The sequence below is a fragment of the Sparus aurata genome, chromosome 3 (assembly GCF_900880675.1).
Source record: "Sparus aurata chromosome 3, fSpaAur1.1, whole genome shotgun sequence".
In the NCBI taxonomy this organism is placed as follows: domain Eukaryota; kingdom Metazoa; phylum Chordata; class Actinopteri; order Spariformes; family Sparidae; genus Sparus; species Sparus aurata.
In genome coordinates this window covers 10,648,802-10,669,547 of record NC_044189.1, presented here as the reverse complement: position 1 = coordinate 10,669,547, position 20,746 = coordinate 10,648,802, and the positions used below count along the sequence as shown (strand labels likewise).

The 20,746-nt window shown below is 41.6% G+C and overlaps 1 protein-coding gene across 1 annotated transcript in view; it reads left to right on the top strand.

Moving 5' to 3' along the window:
- LOC115576944 (dolichyl-diphosphooligosaccharide--protein glycosyltransferase subunit STT3B) overlaps positions 1–20,746 on the top strand; it is a 90,485-nt gene that overhangs the window by 32,463 nt on the left and 37,276 nt on the right. The window contains exons 2-3 of the mRNA XM_030409648.1: positions 8,560–8,668; positions 16,477–16,764. Coding sequence (XP_030265508.1) covers positions 8,560–8,668; positions 16,477–16,764 — 397 coding nt within the window. The remainder of the gene's footprint in view (positions 1–8,559; positions 8,669–16,476; positions 16,765–20,746) is intronic.

The window sequence follows — 20,746 nt, the reverse complement described above, 5'->3', positions numbered from 1 at the left end:
AAGTCATACTTGGATCTTATTCAGTTTGTTATTTTAACCGATGGGGAACACATTGTTGTGAAGATTGAATATTTGGTGTTTTCACTGTTTTCGGTCATGTAGATGCTGTCATTGCAAAATGAATGTCAAAAGCATCAGGACATCTGTGATCTAAATCTCATGTGAATTTGCCATGTTAGGAATTGGTAAGGTAGAAATTGTTGTGCACATTACCTAAACAATTTGCCAAACACTGAGGTCATGTATAAATATTAGTCCTGTGTGTATCAGCATGACAGTGATTTGGAGTTGCATATCTTCATAAACATCTGTTCTGTCAGGCAACCAAACGGGTAAGAAATTTGATTGTATCTCATGATGTTAAAAGGTTATGTGCTATGAGAGCCGCTGACGTATTTAAGTGATGACAGAGAAGATCAGGGGACAAGAACAACCATAACACATCTTTTAACTGATGTAAATGAGCTGCAGACAGTGGGCAGATCAACTCCAAGCTATATTATTAATGTAGCTAATGAAAAGCCATGAAGAGCAGGTACTTCACTTCTGAACACTGATGTTGCATGGAGCCTTGATATCATATTGAGGAGATAATGTCAGTAAACATGAGTAAAGTACCATAGACTACTTATCTTGACCTAAAAAGCACCACACATGAGGACTTTTGTTAATTAATACCATGTGAATTGGATCTGTAATTTAAAGCTGGTCTTCAAAAAACGTTTTAATGTTTGTTGCTGGGACTTACTAGAAAGCTCCTGTATTATAGGTCTTATAGCTCTTGTGTTTTGTCTGCTCCAGACCTTTAACAAGTGATCAATAAAGGTTTTCAGTCGACCAGCAGCCAATAGGGGCCTAGGATTTAACTGTGTAATGATGTAAAACAAACAGGCACATTTAATGTATAGCCAAAACACGTTTCCAGCCATGTGTGGTCAGCCCTCTCAATGAATTATACAGATGGGCAAAATTTTGCAGTCTTGCAGAAGACTCGTTCTGTTTTACAACTACTACTACTGCTGCATGCATGATCACTATGCATTCCCCACCTTGTTTGGGTAATTTATTATTCACTGCCTCTCCTCCTCTGCTTATAGCCTTTGTAAGCATCTTGTCTAGCTTGGCTAAGAAAATAGCCTAATTCAAGATCGATCGTTTTATTAGACCCAAAAGGCATTGTAAGTCTGTGCCCCTGTGATTGGTATTGCCAAGTTGTTTTCACGCAGGTGTGAATAAGAGCCTGTACATCTGTGAAAAGATAATGAAGATGTCAATAACCGTGACTCTGCGCTGCTATAAATCTGTGGTCAGGAAAATGCCCAGCTCATTGGCTTAATTGCCTTCAAATAACCTCAACTTAATATTGTGAAACAAGCAGCATGTTGCAGGACAGAACAAATCTCAGGGAGCCACAAGCTTCTTCACACATAATGGAGGAGATGCAGCATTGACACATTCACAAAATAGTACCTAGACACAAACAAGCCTTTATCAGACTGTGCTCCATTTCAGAATTGAATAACTCTGCTCCCAACAGCCTTTTTTTTTTTAACAGCCCAAACTGTTTTATGTGTGAATCTTTATCTCAGCTGTCAGAATGTGGATGCACTGGAGCAAATAAACAATGCTACTGTTATAGCTATTCTGTGTCTAATGGGTAGTCCCAGTTAGAGCTGGAGCACAGTAATGTGTGTTGAAGTTATTCCCCTAGGCAAGTCAATATTTATGCCATCATGTCTCCTTACCTCAAGAAGCAGTGTCATTTTTCAATTTTCATTCATTAGTTTCAACAGGGAAGTAGTGTGGCTGCTTGCATACCGACACGGAGATCTTGCACCCCACCAAGGCACAGAACAGAAACCATCTGGTTGTGTTAATACTGCCAGCTGGTTCATTTAGAAAAGTTAAGATTAGAGGGGAACATTTTCAGCCTTTTTTTCCCTATCAGCCCACTGTTGAGTGCTGCTTCAAATATATATTAAATTAGTCCAGTCCTAATGGTTATTGATTTTTGCCATCTTCTGGCATCGATGTCAACATGCACTGCACAGTATCTTTTTTGTGTTTTCCCTTAATTTTTGTTCAACTTTCAGTGCCCCGTTGCTGTATGCACTGTTGTTCTTGCTTCTATAAACACTACTTGCTGGTCATGAGAGCATATAGGGCTACAACTAACCATCATTTTCTTTATGGAGTTATCAGCTGATTATTTTAACAATTAGTCAGTTCATTGTTTTGGTCTATAAAATGTCAAAAATATGCTCATCATAATTTCTCTGAGCCCATAGCAAATCTTTTGATGGATTATTTTGTCAAACCAACAGTCCAGAACCCAAAGACACTTCAAATTCTGGAACCAGCAAATGTTTGACATTTTTGCTTGAAAAATGGTTGAAGCGATTTATATCAGAATAGTTTGTGATTTACTTTCTTTCAGTTGATTAATCAGTTTGTCCTCGATGGCACTGGACAAACTAGAACCACAATAGACTTCCCACCAGTGAACAGAGTTCTTCTCTTCAGGGCTGGTCGAACTTTAAGCCATTTTTGTGAATGCTCTAATGGGGAACCTTTTAACTGCTATGTTTCAACCAAGTGGGACATGGGTTTAATATTACAGTTTATTTGGGTGGAGATTAATTTAATATAATTCCTAATTTCCAAGAGCATTGGAAATGCATTTAAAGGGCTCCGAGGACCGTTTTGTTTCTCAAAAGATGAGCTCTGCACTCAAGAATCAATTAGACGAATGCTCCCTGCACTGTCAGCAAGTCTTCATGCATTTAGATTATAGAAATATAATTCACCCCCCCCCCCCCCGTTTGGTTTTTTTCAGGATATGGTTGACCTCGCAGAATAATTAGCTGCATATTTGGTATTTATCTCCTAATGATACCATTCATATGTTTTTACGCCTCCAGTCTCAATAAAAACATCAACCGAGACAGTCTCTCATTGAACCCACTGCATATTCTGGCAGGCTTGTAATTGCAGACAATGTTTAATTTCAGATTTACCAAGTCATGTCTTATGTCAACAATATTGTCATCACACATCCACAGAATCCAATTACCTTGCAGGGTCATTGAGTAACCAGGAATACACACACAATACAGTACGTATTCACACACACGCCGAAGTGATATGGCTGTGAGATTCTATGCCAGGAAACCTCATCTTGTCAGGTGATGGCAGCCGTGCTGGATACTCAGCACTGTTAAAGCTTTGGCAGCTGTCCAGTGAGCAAGTTGGTTTGACCCTGTCTACCAGCATGGAGGTCTTAGTTTTGGGGGAATGTGCAGTGATAGTGAAATCTCTCATGCAATTCTCAAGTAATCCAACCAGAAAATCCTGTGGAAACAAAAAGTGAAGTCAGTAGGCTTCATGCAGCATAGTTGTAAACCTTTGCAAGTGCTCTTGGAACAGTAAGTAGAGTGGCTGGTCTAAAAACAAAACTGGAGTAACTCATTTGGGTCTCCTGGTCCATGCTGAAGTGTTAACAAACTAGACCCTGAATTTACTAGCGGCTAATTCTTATTCCACTGCAACATTAACAGAGGCTATAGGTTGTTGGAATGACATAGAAACAGTTGACACTTAAAAACTCAGTTGTAGTTTAGACTTTTGCATCTGTCGTACACCCCTTTCACGAGGACAAAATATCCAACTAACAGTTTACTGTTGTTTACAGTGTGAAAAGGTACAATACGGTATTTATCTACTCTCGCTCTGATCGGTGGTGATAGAAACATGACAACCGCAAGAGCACAATAACTTTGCCTTATTTTCCGGCACTATGTTATGATACTGTTGAAGTTTCGTGTGTTGGCATGTTAATTCTACTCTCTCCATTCAAGCAGCGCTCAAACATTGTTTAGTTTGTGTTGAGTTACAATGAGAGACTGAGGTAAAAAGTATAAAAAAGTAATCACCATAAGTCTTTCACTAACCTCCGTGCTGCTTCCTGTTCTTTTTTTTTTGGGGGGGGTGTTCATGACATAGAACGCAACACACGGTGAAAAAATTTTTTAAAAAGCGATCTCATCTTCTGGCAATGGTTAAGGAGATAATCACCCATTTTTAGCAGCTTTATCTGCATTTTGTTGCAAAAATGGTATTAATTGTCATTCCTTTTTGTATTGTGTCTTGTACCTCATATCATGATATTAATTACAATACTATTGTCAGTATGATATGGTGCAGACCACTAACCCTTTCCTACATCTATTGAAGACTTTCTTTCAGGGAATCCTTTGATCTGTTATGTGATGTGCTCTTGTTTTATTATAGACTTTTGGAGCTGCTGCTGTAAAACGTTCAGTAACATGACACCTTGGAGATGCTCATACCTGCCGATCTGACTGTCTCATTGTGCTCAGCTTATGTTGCAAGCGCTCACACGCCTTGTAGGTCCCCAAGCAGGCTCCCGTTTACATGTTATTCGTTCAGAGTTTGACAGAGGTGTCCCCCCGGGACCAAAAGTGCATTGAGACATTCACCGTATCATGACCAATAGGGAAAAGGCAGTAATGCATCAGATATTGAAGTCAAAACTGAATGAAGCATTTACTGGCTTCTAAACAGCAATGCTGCCCACTTACTCATGCTGCTGATGATGTCCCTGTCTCTACAGGAAACTGATAATCAGTGAAACGGACCTTGATTAAAATGTATTATGATGCCTGCAGGGCGCCCCGAGTGATCTAAAGTGCACAATATGCCATTACTAATTTTCATTTCTGCTTTGATATATTATCCAAGGAGTTGAAGTGGGGCTCATTTTCCCTTCAACTCCTAGCTATCAATCCAGGAGTGGCATTTCTTTATGGTGATCAGCTTTAAGCTCACTTGCTGGAGGGATGTGCATCACTAGAAGTCATGTGCTCTGTGGCCTGAGACCATATTGGCAGCAATGCATTAAATTGCTAATGTGCCTACCAGAGCTACATTATTCGGCCCATCAAAGTGACAGGGGCAGGGATAAAGCATTGTGCTCAGTTGTCCATGAGATCATTGGAAAATGGGTTTTGTAGATATGGCTTGGCAGCGTGCAAAGTTGTCATTTAGAACGCTTTCTTTGAATTTGCTTTGTTTCTGCCTCACTGATTTGACAGCTGCAGAACAATGAGGCGAAAGTAGCTGGCCAGTTTCCACTGTGGTGAAACTCTCTCACACCTGGTTGCCTCTGAGGCTTTGCACTCTGTAACATTGTGTTGATTTACATACCTCAGTATGTAAAGAAATAATTGAATTGAACAACAAAACGATTGTCTTGACCATGATCTAATTTTGAAAGGGCAGTTCATTTGACGACCGAAGATTGTGTGCAGTCAAATGAGCTCTGGATGATAGAAGTACTTAGTTGTGATGGACAAGACTGAATCCCCAATGATTAAAATCTCCTAAAATATAAATTGCAGTGTATTATGTTCTGTATTGTGCCCTGGCTCAGGCCCCTTGGACTCAGTTTGTTGAGTACACGATATAATCACCCAAGGAGGAGCCACAAAGAAACTCTCATGTCAGCTTTAGAGGATCACCTTCAGGGGCACAATGCTTACCAGATTTCTCTATTTTTTTCCTGTGTTTTCATCCAAGACATACAGAATATTGCCAGCTAATATCTGATCATTTTGCTGTTATCGACTCTTAAATGTACAGAGTAACTGCTGCCACAGAGAATTGGAAATTTGCCTTTTAAACGATAGAACATCTTGCAAACAATTCTGGGTCTCTAACAGTTCCATATACCAAGAAATGGTCTTTAGGTGGAGTATTGCAAAAATGGATCCTTTGGAAATTAAACTTGCTGTTTAAAATTAATACAAGAGACTCTCTGAGCATAGGGCCTGAAATGACTAATGTCTGACCACTGTGTGCTTTCCGGAAACATGAGCCAGGGCAGGAGGCCCTGCATGAGTAAGGAGTGCTCCGGCTTCAGGTGCGATGTGGAGGCGGTAGAACGCCAGGCACCTTGTGATGATTAATGAGCTGCACCTCATGCCAGCGATTTTAAACACACTGTCCTGATCACGAGTGTCAGCACACACAGTCCAGCAGTTTTGTGACACCCATGCCCCCCCCCTTGCATTCACACACACACACACACACACACACACACACACACACACACACACACACACACACACACACACACACACAAACAAATCAAAAAGTGCTGCTGAATCTCAAGCTGTGAAGTAGATGGAAGTGAAGAAATGCTGTTGATTTTGTTTGAAGCTGTTGACAGGCCTGTGTTACCTTTGCTTTTTTTGGAGCCGTATCTCTTTTGGGTTGTATGGTTTGCTGCCATTTATTTTCAGTCCACAATTAATACTGATTTATTTACCACAACTTGAATTTATTCTTTCAAAGCTACTCTGACCAAATGGGGCCCTTTTTGTCTGGTAGTAGGATGTCTGATGGGCTTGTCAAGAGATTTCAGTGAAATTTAGAAAACTCATTGGTTGTAGGCCAAAGGAACAATTGATTAAAGTTTGGCTCAGATACGGATTCAGGTTAATGGATAATTTATAAATCCTTTGTTTTACTGTATTGCTTGGGCATAAATAAGAAAGTTGGCTATTGCATGCTTGTGGGATTGCATTGGGATTACACTATATTTAGATGAAGATTCCCAGTTAGATGGAGATTTAGATCAAAATGTAAAAAATGTTGCATTATTAAAATTGCAAACTGAAACTAATGACTTGTGAGTGTTTGAGTTCAAGGCAGCATCAGCCACTATACTGTGCTTTTGTAAATACCACCGTCATCTCTGGTAGCCGTGTGTGGTTTGAAGATAATCATAATGGAAATAAACAGCATCAGTGTTTTTAAGGCTTCTCAGCCAAGCATCGACGTGAGGTATTGGGAAATGCATTTGGTGTTAAAAGGTTTGTTAAAAGTAGATCAAACATAAATAGGGATATTAATGCGGCTTATTTTGCAACGTTGGAGACTGCTCACTGTAAAGGGGCGTTCAGACCGAATGCGATACATTGAAAATCAAGGTAAATGGCGCGATGACATGCGATTCAGGCGGCAGCGGCACGAATGGAGCGTCTAGCGCGGCACGTTTGGAGCGTATGAAGCGACGCGAATAAAGTTGAAAATATCGAACTTTTCAGGTGGCATCCAATCAGCGACGAGTTCAAGCTGACGACGTCACTTCCCTCACGTACGGTAGTTTACACTCAGCTACAGTTAGCTTCTCCTCCATGTTGGTCTGTGTGTGGGCACCCGGTGCTCTACGACACCGCAACTCACCTCAGACAGATGGACAGGGGCTCCGCAGCTGAGATGGAGCGCCTGTAGTTGGTGTCCAGGCGGGAGATCCTGGCACCGACCCGAGCTAACAGGTCCTCGAACTGGGGGTTAAGAAATACCGGTTCAAAAATGAGCGGGCAAGTGCGTTGTCTTTTTCTCCCCTGAGCGTCGAGCACGAATGACGCGAATAGTCCAAAATGATCAAACGGCGCGATAAAAGCGTCTCAAGCGATTGTATTCGCGTCTGTTGTGTTTGGTCTGAACGCAGCTTGTCCTCACCTTATTCTGTCGATATTTGCATACTTGATCTAAAATGAGTCAAAGAATCATTCTCATTAATGATCAGTGAGCTGCATATTTTTCATGATTTGCCATTTTTAAACCAACAAACAAACTGACTCAGGTAAAAAACAACATTAACCCTCTTGGTTGACAGGGGTATAGTGTTTCCAAAGAATCGACCAATCATCTCATCCTAACAGATCTACCCTGTAGTGCATAAAACAGAGCATGTAATGTACTTTCACAAAGGCTGTAGGTTCTCTCTGCATTAAGTGTTTTACATGCGGTATATGGGCCTCTGAATATACCATAAAGCAGCCCACATTAATGAGCTCTGCAGCAAAGAAGGTGCATCTGAATGTACCGAACACTTGCTTCATTCTCTTTGGCAGCAGCCTTCTCAACAGTGTCAGCTCTTTCATTCTGCTGCTTGACATGGTTCCAACACCTCCGGCTTACCACAGCTACAGTGTGAATAAAGGCCGGTTTGCAGTGATATTCCTTATATTTATTTTCAAGGTTTCTTTGTTTGTTTTTTTCCTTTTTTTTTGGTGCCTATATCTCTGTTCCAACACCAGAACCACTTATGCCTTTGTCACCCCAGCACATTCCAGTGGTTGCAATTGGAATTATCTGTACAATAAGCAGGCTTTGTTCTGAAAAATGCCACACAGTATTTGTGAGAGCCCTTCATCTCTCCATTCTTCAACAGAGGACTGACCTGAGAGCTGTTGGCATCAGCACAAAGGAGCACATAGTGAATGGAGGCTTTATCTTCCTTATTCTAACAAGCAAAGTCTCTGCAGCTTACTCATTCAGCCTGCTTTCAGAATATATAGAAATAAAATACCTTTCCTCGAGTTAAGTGTTTTTTGGTCTGTCAAAAGGTGCCAACATTTTGGCAAATAATGGTCCATAAATGGAAATAAATGCCCCGTCTCTTTGTGTGGTTGTTAATTTTGCCTTAAACTCAGCTAACCCTCTTCTTTGTTCCTTCTGTTGCTGCAGGTTCAACTACAGATCAACGCACCACCTCACCACAAATGGCTTCTACGAGTTCCTGAACTGGTTTGATGAAAGGGCGTGGTACCCCTTGGGCAGGATCGTTGGTGGCACAGTAAGTTTGTCCTCAAATCGATTCAGTCAAGCTCCATGTTTTACACGTTTGCTCATTGTTAATCAGTTTCAAGCCATTGAATATACATTTACACACAGAAAACCTTCTTGTGAAATGGCCTAAAGGAAAATAAATGATGTATTAATTTACTCTTAAATCCAGGAGTGCCATGAGCGCACACAGAAATGCGTATCTGAGTGCTCTTCTTGTTAGCCTCCTTTTCAGGCACTGCACAGGAGCTCCATAGTTCTGCTGGTAGACTAAAACTCTTAAAGGGATGATGACATGCCTATTGAATGGGAGGTAGCACTTATAGATAAGGGGTAAAGTTGTTGACTCCAGCCAATTGATAAGCCTCAGATCCAGGAGGAGTAGTGCAGCTCCTGTCCTGCTCTTGAAACCTTTTGCATCTCTTGGATATTGGAAGAATACTGGAGGGGTCATGGAGTTTGGGCATTGATTTGTGTTCTCTGGACTTGGAAATGACTTATGACCATTGCTGGAACATCCAGGGCCAGTGATAAAATACATGTTTGCTAGAATGAGAGCTGTGTGTTTAGCCACAGGAATAAATCAGAGATATTTTCAAAAGACGTGGGGATGCGCCAAGGTTTTGTCCTGATGATCTTGATGGCAAAACCTAAAGGCACAGCTGAGGCATGGAGTTTTCAGTTCATCTGCATTTTGCTGATGATGTAGCAGTGTTGCCTTAATCAGACTGTGACCCCCGGTGTGAACTAGCTTGCCTTTTACCAGACTGTAAAGAGTTGGGGTTGAGAGTCAACAACTTCTAAGTCTGAGGCCGTGCAATTTTACTAGATTGCCTCCCTTAACTTGGAAGCAAGTTGCTGGCTCAGGTGAAGGAGCACAAATAACTTGGGATCTCATTCATCAGTGAGGGTAAGATGGAGTCCGAGATCGACAGGCAAACTGGATGCCAGCTGTACTTGACTATAGAGGGAGTTAAGCTGGAGGAAAAGCAATGGATTTACAGTAGTAGTTGATCTCTCACCTTTAGTCATGAGCTCTGGGTAGTGACTGAAGGAATGAGATCACAGATTTCTGTGCTCACCCTTAGGGATTGGGTAAAGAGCTCAGGCTCAAAGGAGCATCTTGGTGTACAACAACTGCTCCTGTATGTTTAATAAGAGCCGGTGGAGGCCGTTTGGGAATCCAGAAGCCTCCTGCACACCTCCCTATGGAGATAGTCTACCTGGGAAACATCCCATGCAGACCTAGAACATGTTGAAGGGATTACAAATCTCACCTGGCCTGGGATTGCTGTGGGATCCCCCTGGAGGCTCTGGCTGAGTAAAGTTCTGTCTACCTTGTGCAGCATGCCATTGTGACACTGACCCAGTTAAGTTTTCGATAAAAAGGATGGATGGAGTTTCATACTAGCCGTGCCATGAATTTGTGAGTAAATCTGCAGTCTCTGTACCTTTTTATATATTAAAGCTTAATCAGAGCAATCTTAGAACCATGATTGAGTACAGTCTGGCATCAAATTATGCTTTAAATCATAATGAATCATAGCCTGACCCAGACCCAGAAAAGCAACCAAAAATCAATTTCTGTATGTTGGCATTTGAACAGAGATATAATGTCTGACTGGAAAATCAGCATAGATTTCTATACCCGCTGTTAATATTCACCAACACATTGTGATCACTCATAGAAATGGTTTTGTAGTCAGTTTTATGTCCTCATCAGTGGTTAATGCAAGAAAAATGCTGAAGTAGATCTTCAGTCTGTTCCCGTGGGCATCCTCACTGCTGTGTGTTTGTGTGTGGGGTTATATGGGGTGACGCAAGCCAGTGCAGGAATACCATAGAGCCCTATAAGCCCCCGCTGGGCCCACACGGATTTAAGTCGCAATCCAACAGTAGCAACAGTGAGCTGTTAACTTGACAGATTCCCTTCCGCTGCTGTGGGCTCCCTGTTTACCAGCAACAGCGATTGTCGTGAAACATTGACCCTCTTCAATGAAAAATACAGTGTGCCAATTTCATGCAATTCATCTCCTATTTCCCCCGCCTCCCCTCCTCTGTGCATCTTTTCTCCCGAACTCATCTTCTCAGCCCTGCTTCCTGTGAGCTGTGAGGCCTGTGTGAGTTAAACACCACGGACCAATCCATCTCCCTCTCCTCTTTAACAAGCCCACCTGGCTTCTTTCTTCATGGACCCACCATCTCTGCAAGTGAGCTGTAATTGCACAAGCTAATGATGCATCAGAACTACATAATCCAGGTCCTCTGTGCCAAATAAACCTGGACATATCTCCCAACATGTTCCCGTTATTGGGGCCAGCTGAGAGGCTGGGGCAGAGCCTGGCCCTCAGTGCCTGTGGTGTGACTCTCTTTCCCTTCACTCTCTCTCTCTTCGTGTCTCTGCATGGTGTAAAAACAGTCCTGCAGGCCGTTTGGAGAGTTCCTCTGCACAGTTGAAGACAGCAAGGCATGTTAATGTTGTGCATTGCTATCAGCAGCCGTTATCATTACAGCACCAAGCAGATGGTGCGGGGCAGGAGCTGCAGCCACGCTACATGCCCATGTTTGAATACACTATTCATTACGGCACAAGAGAGGCAAGGAATTGGAATCCAAAAACCCATCCATCAGCATTCATCTGTCATTGGCAATTACCATCAGCAACTGGTACTTGCATATGGCAGGCGTTGCTTGTAATAATGGATGTGCAGGTTATGTTACAGTACATGGATACTTGGGTTGGGCCTTGGAGCCACGGGGAAGAAGCTGAAACTCATGATTAGACTGGTAATCGGTATTGGAAGGCGTATATTTTTAAGTTAATTTTTGTGACATTTACAAGAGCCCTGGGCTGCACAATGCATTGTCTCCCGCATACAAATAAGCACACAGCATACACGGCTCACATATTTTCCCTGTACACCATGAGTGAAAAAACAACAAATGACTGCAGAATTATTAAAAAAAAACTGTTCACTTGAAGATTTGATTTTAGCGAGTTGTGATCTTTTCTTCTCTTTTGATTTTTCTTGTTGAACATTACTTAAAATATTTTGATTTGCTTCATAAGAATCTCAATTTGGCCTAGAAACCCTGAACTAAGTGCTATGAGAAGGCAGAGTAAAACACCCAGTGATAAGTAAGCAGGTTTTGTTTGTTTGTCAAGTCCCAGTGGTAAGGGGAAACCTATGCACAGGGGAACACATACCCCATGTTTATCGCTCTCCTTCTTCAACTTCTTTGTCTCCTTTTATAAGCGGGGTCTTTTTCTTTTGCAGTGTAACATTTCCACAGCTATTCCAGTTGTTCCTACGTTACCTGGGGATAGCGAAACCAATGCCTCTTCCTGTTTTAGTTGCACAATAGTAGACGTGGTTTGTGCTTTAATTTGACCTTCATTTTTCTTGGAAAAATCCAGAAAGAAAGTTCATCTTATAGGGAACCAATCTATATGTGGGTGGTGTCATTTTTTTAACAGCCGTTCCACTGTGCAATCTGTATTTTCTACAGAACGAGAAGTTAAAGTAAAACGTTGTCTATTGCCAATTTAAAGGAGTCATCACCCGGAAATCGCAATTTCTCTCGTTAAATCATGCATATTGGTGTTGGACCTCTGTTGAAACTTGCCTGAAAAGCTGGAGTTTGAAAGTGGCTTATTTTTTTCGCTTTGGCTCTTTTTCCGAACAGGAATAGCGCACAATAGTGCGCGTTCCTAAAGCATGAGATTTTGACTCTGCTCCTGTGGTGACGTTACCACAGGAGGCTACTTGCATAAGCATCGGCTCACAGCCGTCCTCAGCCAGACTTTCTGAGTGAGCACGCCGAATCTGCTTATTTCTCTGTCATTTTCACGCCATACGTCGTGACCGCCAGCAATAAAACTCAGGTCTTACATGTAAAACACGAGTGTGAAAAGTAAGAAGGGAAAAAAAAAAAAAATTACCATTCAGAGACATCCTGCTGTAAACGTGTCTCTTCCACCGTCTCTGCCTCTTCACTCTCCCGTTCAGTTTCCGACTCCGGCTCGTATATAAATGCCTGAATTCCGTAAGGTTTGTCATTTAGTGTGTGTGCCATGACAGGGGGCTGTTTATGTTTTGGAGTCCGTGTGTGCATGCAGACTTGCCCCCCATTCCGACTCTGTCCTTCCTGCAGCCAATCAACGCACGCCTCATAATACAATGCACATCTGGATAGGTCAAAACCTTGCGCATAATCTCGCGTGAGAAAGTCGCGGTATGAAAAAGTGTCAGAACAAGCTCTGTTTGATTTTTTTTATTTTTTATTTTTCTAATAAGTTTTAAGAATTGATCCAAAGCGATCCAAGAGGGACTGGATATGTAAAAAACCAGGTGATGACTCCTTTAAGTAATTTGGCTGTCCTGAAGAAAGATGGCTGTGGCATCAGAGAGGGAAACTGTTGTTTAAGGATGTTAAAGTTTTTTGTCAGCATATCCCTTGAGAAGCCCTAAATAAAAAACAAACTGATCCTACTAACAAGTATTGTGTGTGTGCAGCCAACGCTTGAAGTAGCTTATCTCTCTGTGGCTTTGTGAGTTTTTGCATTGTTGTCCAACAACTATTAAAAATATGTCAGTGAGCCACATTGAATGAGGGTGTTACGGTTAATTTTGAGCTGCACTCACATGCACAGTGTTACTGTCGTAATTACTCACTGGTTCACCAATTATGTATTAATGCACAGCTGAAAATAGTCCCAACAAATGCATTATTTAGTCCTGTTTGAGTAAGGAAACTACTGTGCCCTTTTTAAAGTCAAAACTACATATTTGGGACTGTTTTTTCAGTATTAACATCTTCGTTAGGATCCAGTGGGCTTGTGGCTGAGAGCTACAGACGGTATTGTTGGTTTTAAGTCTTTTCATGGAATTTGTTGACAATAGAAAATAATAATTCCAACCTTGTTCTTTGAACATGCCAAGTCTGCTAACAACCCTCATTTCACTTGGAGGACATTTACTGCCAGATGGTAAGTCACATTTTACCTTATAGAGTTCACTGGTTTCTTCGATAGCAGGTGGTTGGGTCATTCTGTTGGCCATACTAAATGCAAATGCTTCCCCCAAACATGCAAATCTATGCAAAGTGCAGCAAGATCTAGGAGTTGATGCAAAGAGGAGAACTGCAGAGCTGGCTCCGATAGATCAAAGTCCATTTTCACTTTAACTTGCTATATCTTTATATGAGAGGCTGAGTTGCAATTGTCAGATGAGCTGGAGCCTTCCTCAAGGACGACATGATGTTAGTTTATGGAGTAACAGAACACCATTTCACTCACTCGCCATGCAGGCTAATTTTCAAAATCCTACTTGTTTGCATGACAGAGAGAGCATTTTTTTAACATAATCAGGCTTCAGGGAAGAAGGGCATTTGGTTTACTCCCACACTGCATTTGAAATCGTAAAATGAATGTGTAAGAGCTCTTATTTGCATCGAGCCTGTGCTTTTAAAACATGCAGCGGTGTGGACAAGTGCTCAGTTCATCTCGGTTTGGTACAGTCTGCTTCATAGCCCACCAGGAAATTATGGGCTTTGTTTAGAAAACTTAAAATAGTTTGAGTTACAAAGCTGCATTCCCTCCTCATTTTCAGAAACCTGCCTTGACATTTCAACAATGTCGGCCTCCTTTCTTATGCGGTGTGGTGGTCTGCGACCCTTCTAGCTCCAGGTGGGATTTATAAAACCACCTTTGCTCTATCTGACGGCGGTTACCGAGACTCTTGTCTGGTGCATTCAACCTTTTCCCCGGCTGCCCCCTAACACAGCCTTCCAGCCACTAAAGTTCACTTTCCTTCCACTGTCCTCCAACTTCTATATCTTTCATCATCTCTCCTTTGCTGCCTGCCTCTGTCTTTCTCCTAATGTGTTGCTGTCTTCTTTCACCTCCTCTATGCCTCCATTATTTGCTCTCATCCTTATCATTACCCTTTTTTTTATTCAAAATCAGACGGATGATCCTGACAGTCCTCATTAATTGTGTATGATAGCGTTAAGTCTCTAAGCACTCAGATGGGTCACACCGTTTGGAAGACAGACGAGCCGATATCAGTTAATGTGACACTTTAGTGCCTTTCTGCATTAGACCAGTCCAGCTGCCCTCTACATTTTTATTTCCCTTTTCACTCCCACCCTCCCTCCGTTCCCTCCCTCCCCACTTTCCCCGGAGGACGACTGTCAGTTGCTCTTTCTCCTGAGCCACAGATAAGGAAAGGAAGGCTTCTCTAATGTGACAGTCCATAACAACAGTGGGCTGTCAAGCCAATAAACCGGTCTTTGTTGCCATAAGGACAATGACTCAAGTGCATTTTGGGTAACTGCTTTTGTCAGGTCCAGTTGATGATATTTTCATAATGAACAAGCTATGTAATGCATTCTTGAGTGCCTGGTTAGAGAAAGGTGTTGATAAATTATGCATCAATTTTCATCCATCAAGCCTAAACTCAATGCAAAATGTATTCTTCTATGATGAGCAATATTGTTTTGAGGACCTGGGCCCTATCACAGAGTTCAAAATGGCTAATAATTACAAGAGTAGATTTGTAAATGGCAGGATACCACCCGATTAGACAGTTCAATCCTCAGAGCCAAGAGGCAAGACAAGGTTGATTTTCATTGAAATAGATTAGTTGATGAAGCTTAGATCTCCTAGGCACTGGCTAATTAGAGACGCAAAGACCTGAGTTTATTGGCTGTATGGCAAAGCGCACGCACTGCGGCTACAGTGAACACACCTCAGGGATATCAGTCACGTTAAACACATCTTCGCTTCTTTTACTTCAGCCAGCCAGTATACTGCACAGGGCTCTAATTGGATCTGCTCTCACGTATAGACGAGACAAGGCCATGATGCCTCGCCTACTCACGCCTTCGACTGAGAGCAGGCTTTATTTCATTATAACTCTATGTTGAAGAATATCATGGCAACCATCTCTGATGAGGCTAAACATCATTTATTAACCCTCTGAACACCACGCGCTTTTTTTTCTCAGTTTTCTTCTCTGTAGGTCCTCACTTCTATGGAATCATATCTAGAAGTAAAGTCAACTCAACTGTCTTTTGTGCGGTATAACACTTTAATAATGCCAACCCTAGTAAATAATAAAACACAGTTGAATTTCTTTGATTTATTTAACAACAAAAGAAGAAATGAAGGAAAGTGTTTAAAGAACATTTTCTGAGTTCCCACAGTATTACTACTCTGGAATAATGGGGGCTCTACATGCTCCACAGGCATTAACAGCCTGCAGTTCAGTTAGAATTTCACCGATAATTGATGGCCTCCCTGTTGTGCTGAGGAGTGCAGAATCTAATGCTTTATTTAAAAGAGACATGTCGAAGAAAATACCTTCGTTAAAATATCAATGTTATTCTTGACCCTTTCTTTTTGACAAAAGAATAGAGAAATAATAAAGAATTGTTGCCATTTATGAAAGCTACTGGACATATGTTTAAAATAACCATTTGCAGGTATAGCCTACATTTAAAACCGAAATAAAACACACAAAATGCAGATGCTATGATCCTCTATGATTTGCTTTTATGTCCTCACATCGAAGTACCTTTGGGCAAGATACTGGACCCCAGTTTGCTGCCAGTGTCTCTCCCATCAGTGTGTGAGTGCGTATGCATGGTTAACGCTCCTGATGAGCAGGTGGCGCCTTGCATGGTAGCCTTGGAGTATCAAACTATTTTGCCATCATTCGATCAATCAATTATTGTTACACACATCCCTGACATCGTTATTGTTAATCTCTGATCTGACACTCGATGTCTCTTTCTCTCTGCTTCCTCTCTCAGGTGTACCCGGGGTTAATGGTGACTGCAGGGCTTATCCACTATGTCCTCAACCTGCTCCACATCACAGTCCACATCCGAGATGTGTGTGTCTTTCTGGCCCCAGTGTTCAGCGGTCTGACCGCCATCTCCACCTTTCTACTGACGCGGGAGCTGTGGAACCAGGGTGCAGGGCTGCTGGCGGCCTGCTTCATTGCCATCGTCCCTGGATACATCTCCCGCTCTGTCGCTGGCTCCTTCGATAATGAGGGCATCGCTATCTTCGCCCTTCAATTCACCTACTACCTCTGGGTATGTACCCGGACGACGTGCACCTACAATACTGTGTTTGTTGTTCTTTAGAAGAAAGTGACAGTTTTCGATTTTTCCTTTGTGAGGAATTTGGAATATAACCAAGATGTGTGCTTGTCAGCTTTTAAAGCAGTTTAAGTTCAAACAAATATTTGAAAGCTTCTAACCCAGTATAGAGAGCTTAGTCTTTTTGTGCATTCTTTAAGGGACAGGATTTTATGTTGCCAGAAAAGTCGCACTATTTTTCCAATCGTACTTGGCCTCGATGTTGAATTATTTATCGACAGCCTTGAAACTTGAAGCACATCTTTGCAGAACATGTGGAGCCCAGGAAGCAGCCTTCTGCACTGTTAAGCCTTCACAATAAAATTATTCAACAGTAGGAAAAAAATCTCCAGTTAAGGACTGAATAGACCCCCTCCAATTAAGTCAGGTTATGTTTTACCCTACAGGGCAGGTGACCTTGCACCATCTAATGTGTTCAGATTTATTTACTTATTTATTTATTTATTTTTAACAAAACATGTATTCCAATATGAATAAAGATTCAATGCTTGCAGAGTGTGGACAATTTGTAAAGTGGTTTTCCACAGCGGGTGAATGAAGGAGCTTTTCAATTGCAAGATGTCTGAAACACACTTCTCACTGAACCTCAGTGTGGCCACCTTACTGCCCGCAGCTATTGTGCTTTGACTGCATTGTGTCTTTGTGTTTGTTAGTGTGTGTCTGTGTGTGTGAAATTGAAGAGCTTCACTTTGCAAATGATTTTATCAGCTTCCCTTTCATTCTTGTTATCGGAGTTGACCTTGATAGATATTGAGGTGTTTTTCTGTTCTGTGTTGAGCTCCCTTGGTTCAGTGAAACATGCTTTATTTGTTTGGGTTTTTTACTTTAAAGCTTGGAACAGGATTTATTTTAAAATGAAAATGTGGTACGGAAACTGGAGATGGAGAATACCACAATATTTCCAGATAACCAGCTTAATGGAAATAGAAGTAATCAGCTTCTTCTTCTGCTTAAGCAAACAAGTGGGTTAAGTGCCATGCTAGTGGACACTGTAGGTGAGCATCAGCTACTGGAGCGTCAAGGAGCCTGTGAAGTATCCTTAAAAAATGTAACCGTTGGCAGAATTTGTAGTGTGCATGCCAGCTGCCCTGGACTGTTGAAGGTAATGTTGCGTCTGGTGCTGAGGCAAGAGAGGATTGTTCGAACAAAAAGGCAGATACTTTAATAATAGGCAGTAATAGTTATGCATTTAGATTACAGTGGGAACACTTATTAATTTAATATCATGTCACAGAGTCTATAAAAATGTCGATTGACAAAATTGCCTCATGTTCCTCTAGACTGCTGGAATATAATGTAAAAGGTGCAGGGTTACAGTGAAGCAATTACAGTCAACGATGCACTGTGAAAGACATTCACACCTACAGTGTTAACCTGCTCAGGAGCAGGTGTTAAATGAATACAGGTTTCAGTAAGTCCAAATTTGATTTTGTAGATTCTATCAGTGTAAATGATTAAATTTATTGAATGGAAGTGACATGCATGGAGCAGCTTTTGCTGCTCTCATTTTATTTAAACAGAGCCTGCAAGAAGGGAGCATCCCCCACTTATAAGGCCTTTCCCCATAACAAGCATCTAACAGAAAGACGATGGCTGGTATTCAAACTTAATTTGATGTTATTCCGCAATGACCGATAGCTTGCATCTATGTGTCTTATTTGCATAGCTCATGCTGCTCAGTTTGCTTTGCCAAAAGACATACAGGTTTTTTTTTCTCCCCCAGCTCGGAGGCTTGAGCATTAGCTAGAAAAAATTGTTCCATGATTGGATGCCGCAATCCTATTGGAGCCAAAAGAGGCTCATACACATGTCCGTAACTGTTCAGCTGTAGTTGTGTTGTTCCAGGAAGACTTTTCATTCATGGCTGGTTGATATCAAGAGTTGCAGGAAAAAAAAAAAAACGGAGTTCTGTTTAAACTTACATTATTATTGATTATTTTTTCATCATACCTGCAGTGTTCAAACATGACTGCCTGTAGCACTTAATAGATCCCCCTCATGTTTAAAAGCAGCGCAAGATCCACAGGAGTCCCACTCCTGTGTATTTGGAAACCATATAATGTTGCTCATTAACATTCAGGATGAATGTTCTATCTCGGCTCATACTTTGGAGAGTTGATTGCTGTACAGCACACAGTAACATATTCAGACTTTAGTTAAGCTGAAACTATCCATGAAACCAATGCAAAGACATGATCGTCACAGATGTTTACATATTAAAATTGAGGTTGTCTCTTTATGTTGTTCACATCACCTGTGAGTGAATTAAGACATCTCATCACGAGGGGCTTCAAATGAGGCATATATTTGTTGTAGATGCTGCAGAACTCTCGATCTACATAGTGCAATTAACAAATGTAAATGGAGGTTGTTAAAACACAGTTGGAAGTGAGAAGCACTTTTGGTTTTCCATTTTTACTTTAAATTTGCAATTCAGAGATTTCTGTTTCCGGGCAACTATAGGTTGGTATACATTTGTATAATTTTGCAATTTGCATATCTCATTTAACTGTCATTTGAAGCCTGAATGGAAGAGTCCTCCAGAGGCAGAAATTTGCTGAAAGTAGCGGCGCCCCATGTTAGAGAGGCTGGTGAGCAGGAAAACTGGCACTCTAACCATTCTCATCCAAGAGTGTTTCAGTAAGTGAACAGAAAAGAGCTTTCATTATGCACGCCACAGGCAAGTGGATATAGTAGCTCATAGGCTATTTGTCCAATTTTTTTTTTACCTTCAAGGCGTCAATCTCCCTTTACGCTCCAGCGTAAAGACATGCTGCACGGTAGAGGCTTTCATCCAGGTACAAGTAGTGATGCAGGTATTTCGTCATGCCATGCCTCACTGCTGTTTGTCACAGTGGAACAAGCTTGGCAGTATAGTAGCCGCTGGGTTGAAATGGACCATTTTTATCTGTCCAAGGATTCAGCCATCCCAGGTTATGTCAGTTTGTCAAATCGTGCATGGATATATCTGTACCTGCATTTTCAAGGTAGTGTGTGCCACTAGGCTTGACTGTGCTCGCCGACAGCTCTGTGGCCCTTATTTGAACTCGTTCACTGTCACTGATCTGGCAATGACCGACAGTTTAGTGTCCAGGTGGCTGGCTGAGCATGCCTGTTGTGTCTGCAATTTAAGTCCTGATACAACATTAAACTGCCTCCGTGTCTGTGTACCAGCTCAGCGGAGTGAAACCAACCCGCCTATGGTGTCACTCGCAGGGACAATTGACATCCTCAAACAAACAGTGCATATTGGGGAGCCAAACATATTTAGGAAATGTATTATACATGGTTATAAAGGCTTTTATATCTAATAATACAAACCACAAAGAAATTGAATTGATTTTAAGAGACGCTATATGTAACCAATATTGCAGAAAATTAAGGAATAGATTTCAAGATTAGTATAAATGAGATTTTAGCCTCATTAAGGGAGCTAATATTGAATAGTCAGTACGTCAGTAGTACGACTCTAATGTTACTATGCCAACACCGAACGAGACATATAATAAGACAGCTGGCTCTGCTAATTTTTGTTAGAGTAGGCAAATAAAAAGTTAGGAAACAACAGAGAGTGAGAAAACTTTGTTGAGATGTGACATATTGAGAGAGCTCAGTAACACGGACTGGGAACGGTGCACAGAGATGCAGATAAGTGATCTGAGTATAGGCTGAACTTTAGGTGAACTCCTTCTCTGCCATGAAATCTGGATGAACTGCATTATAGAATGATACTCTTGTCTTTGTGAGGATATCAGTAAGATTGAGTGAGAGTGATCTTTTTACAATCGAACTACAAAGCACTTCAGCGCTCTGGCTTTATGGCTCTGTAGACTGAAACTGGGCTTGCACCTGATCTCATGGGGAAGCAGACGTAAACAAATCGGAGATTAGTCTGGTACAACTGCTTGCACGAGTA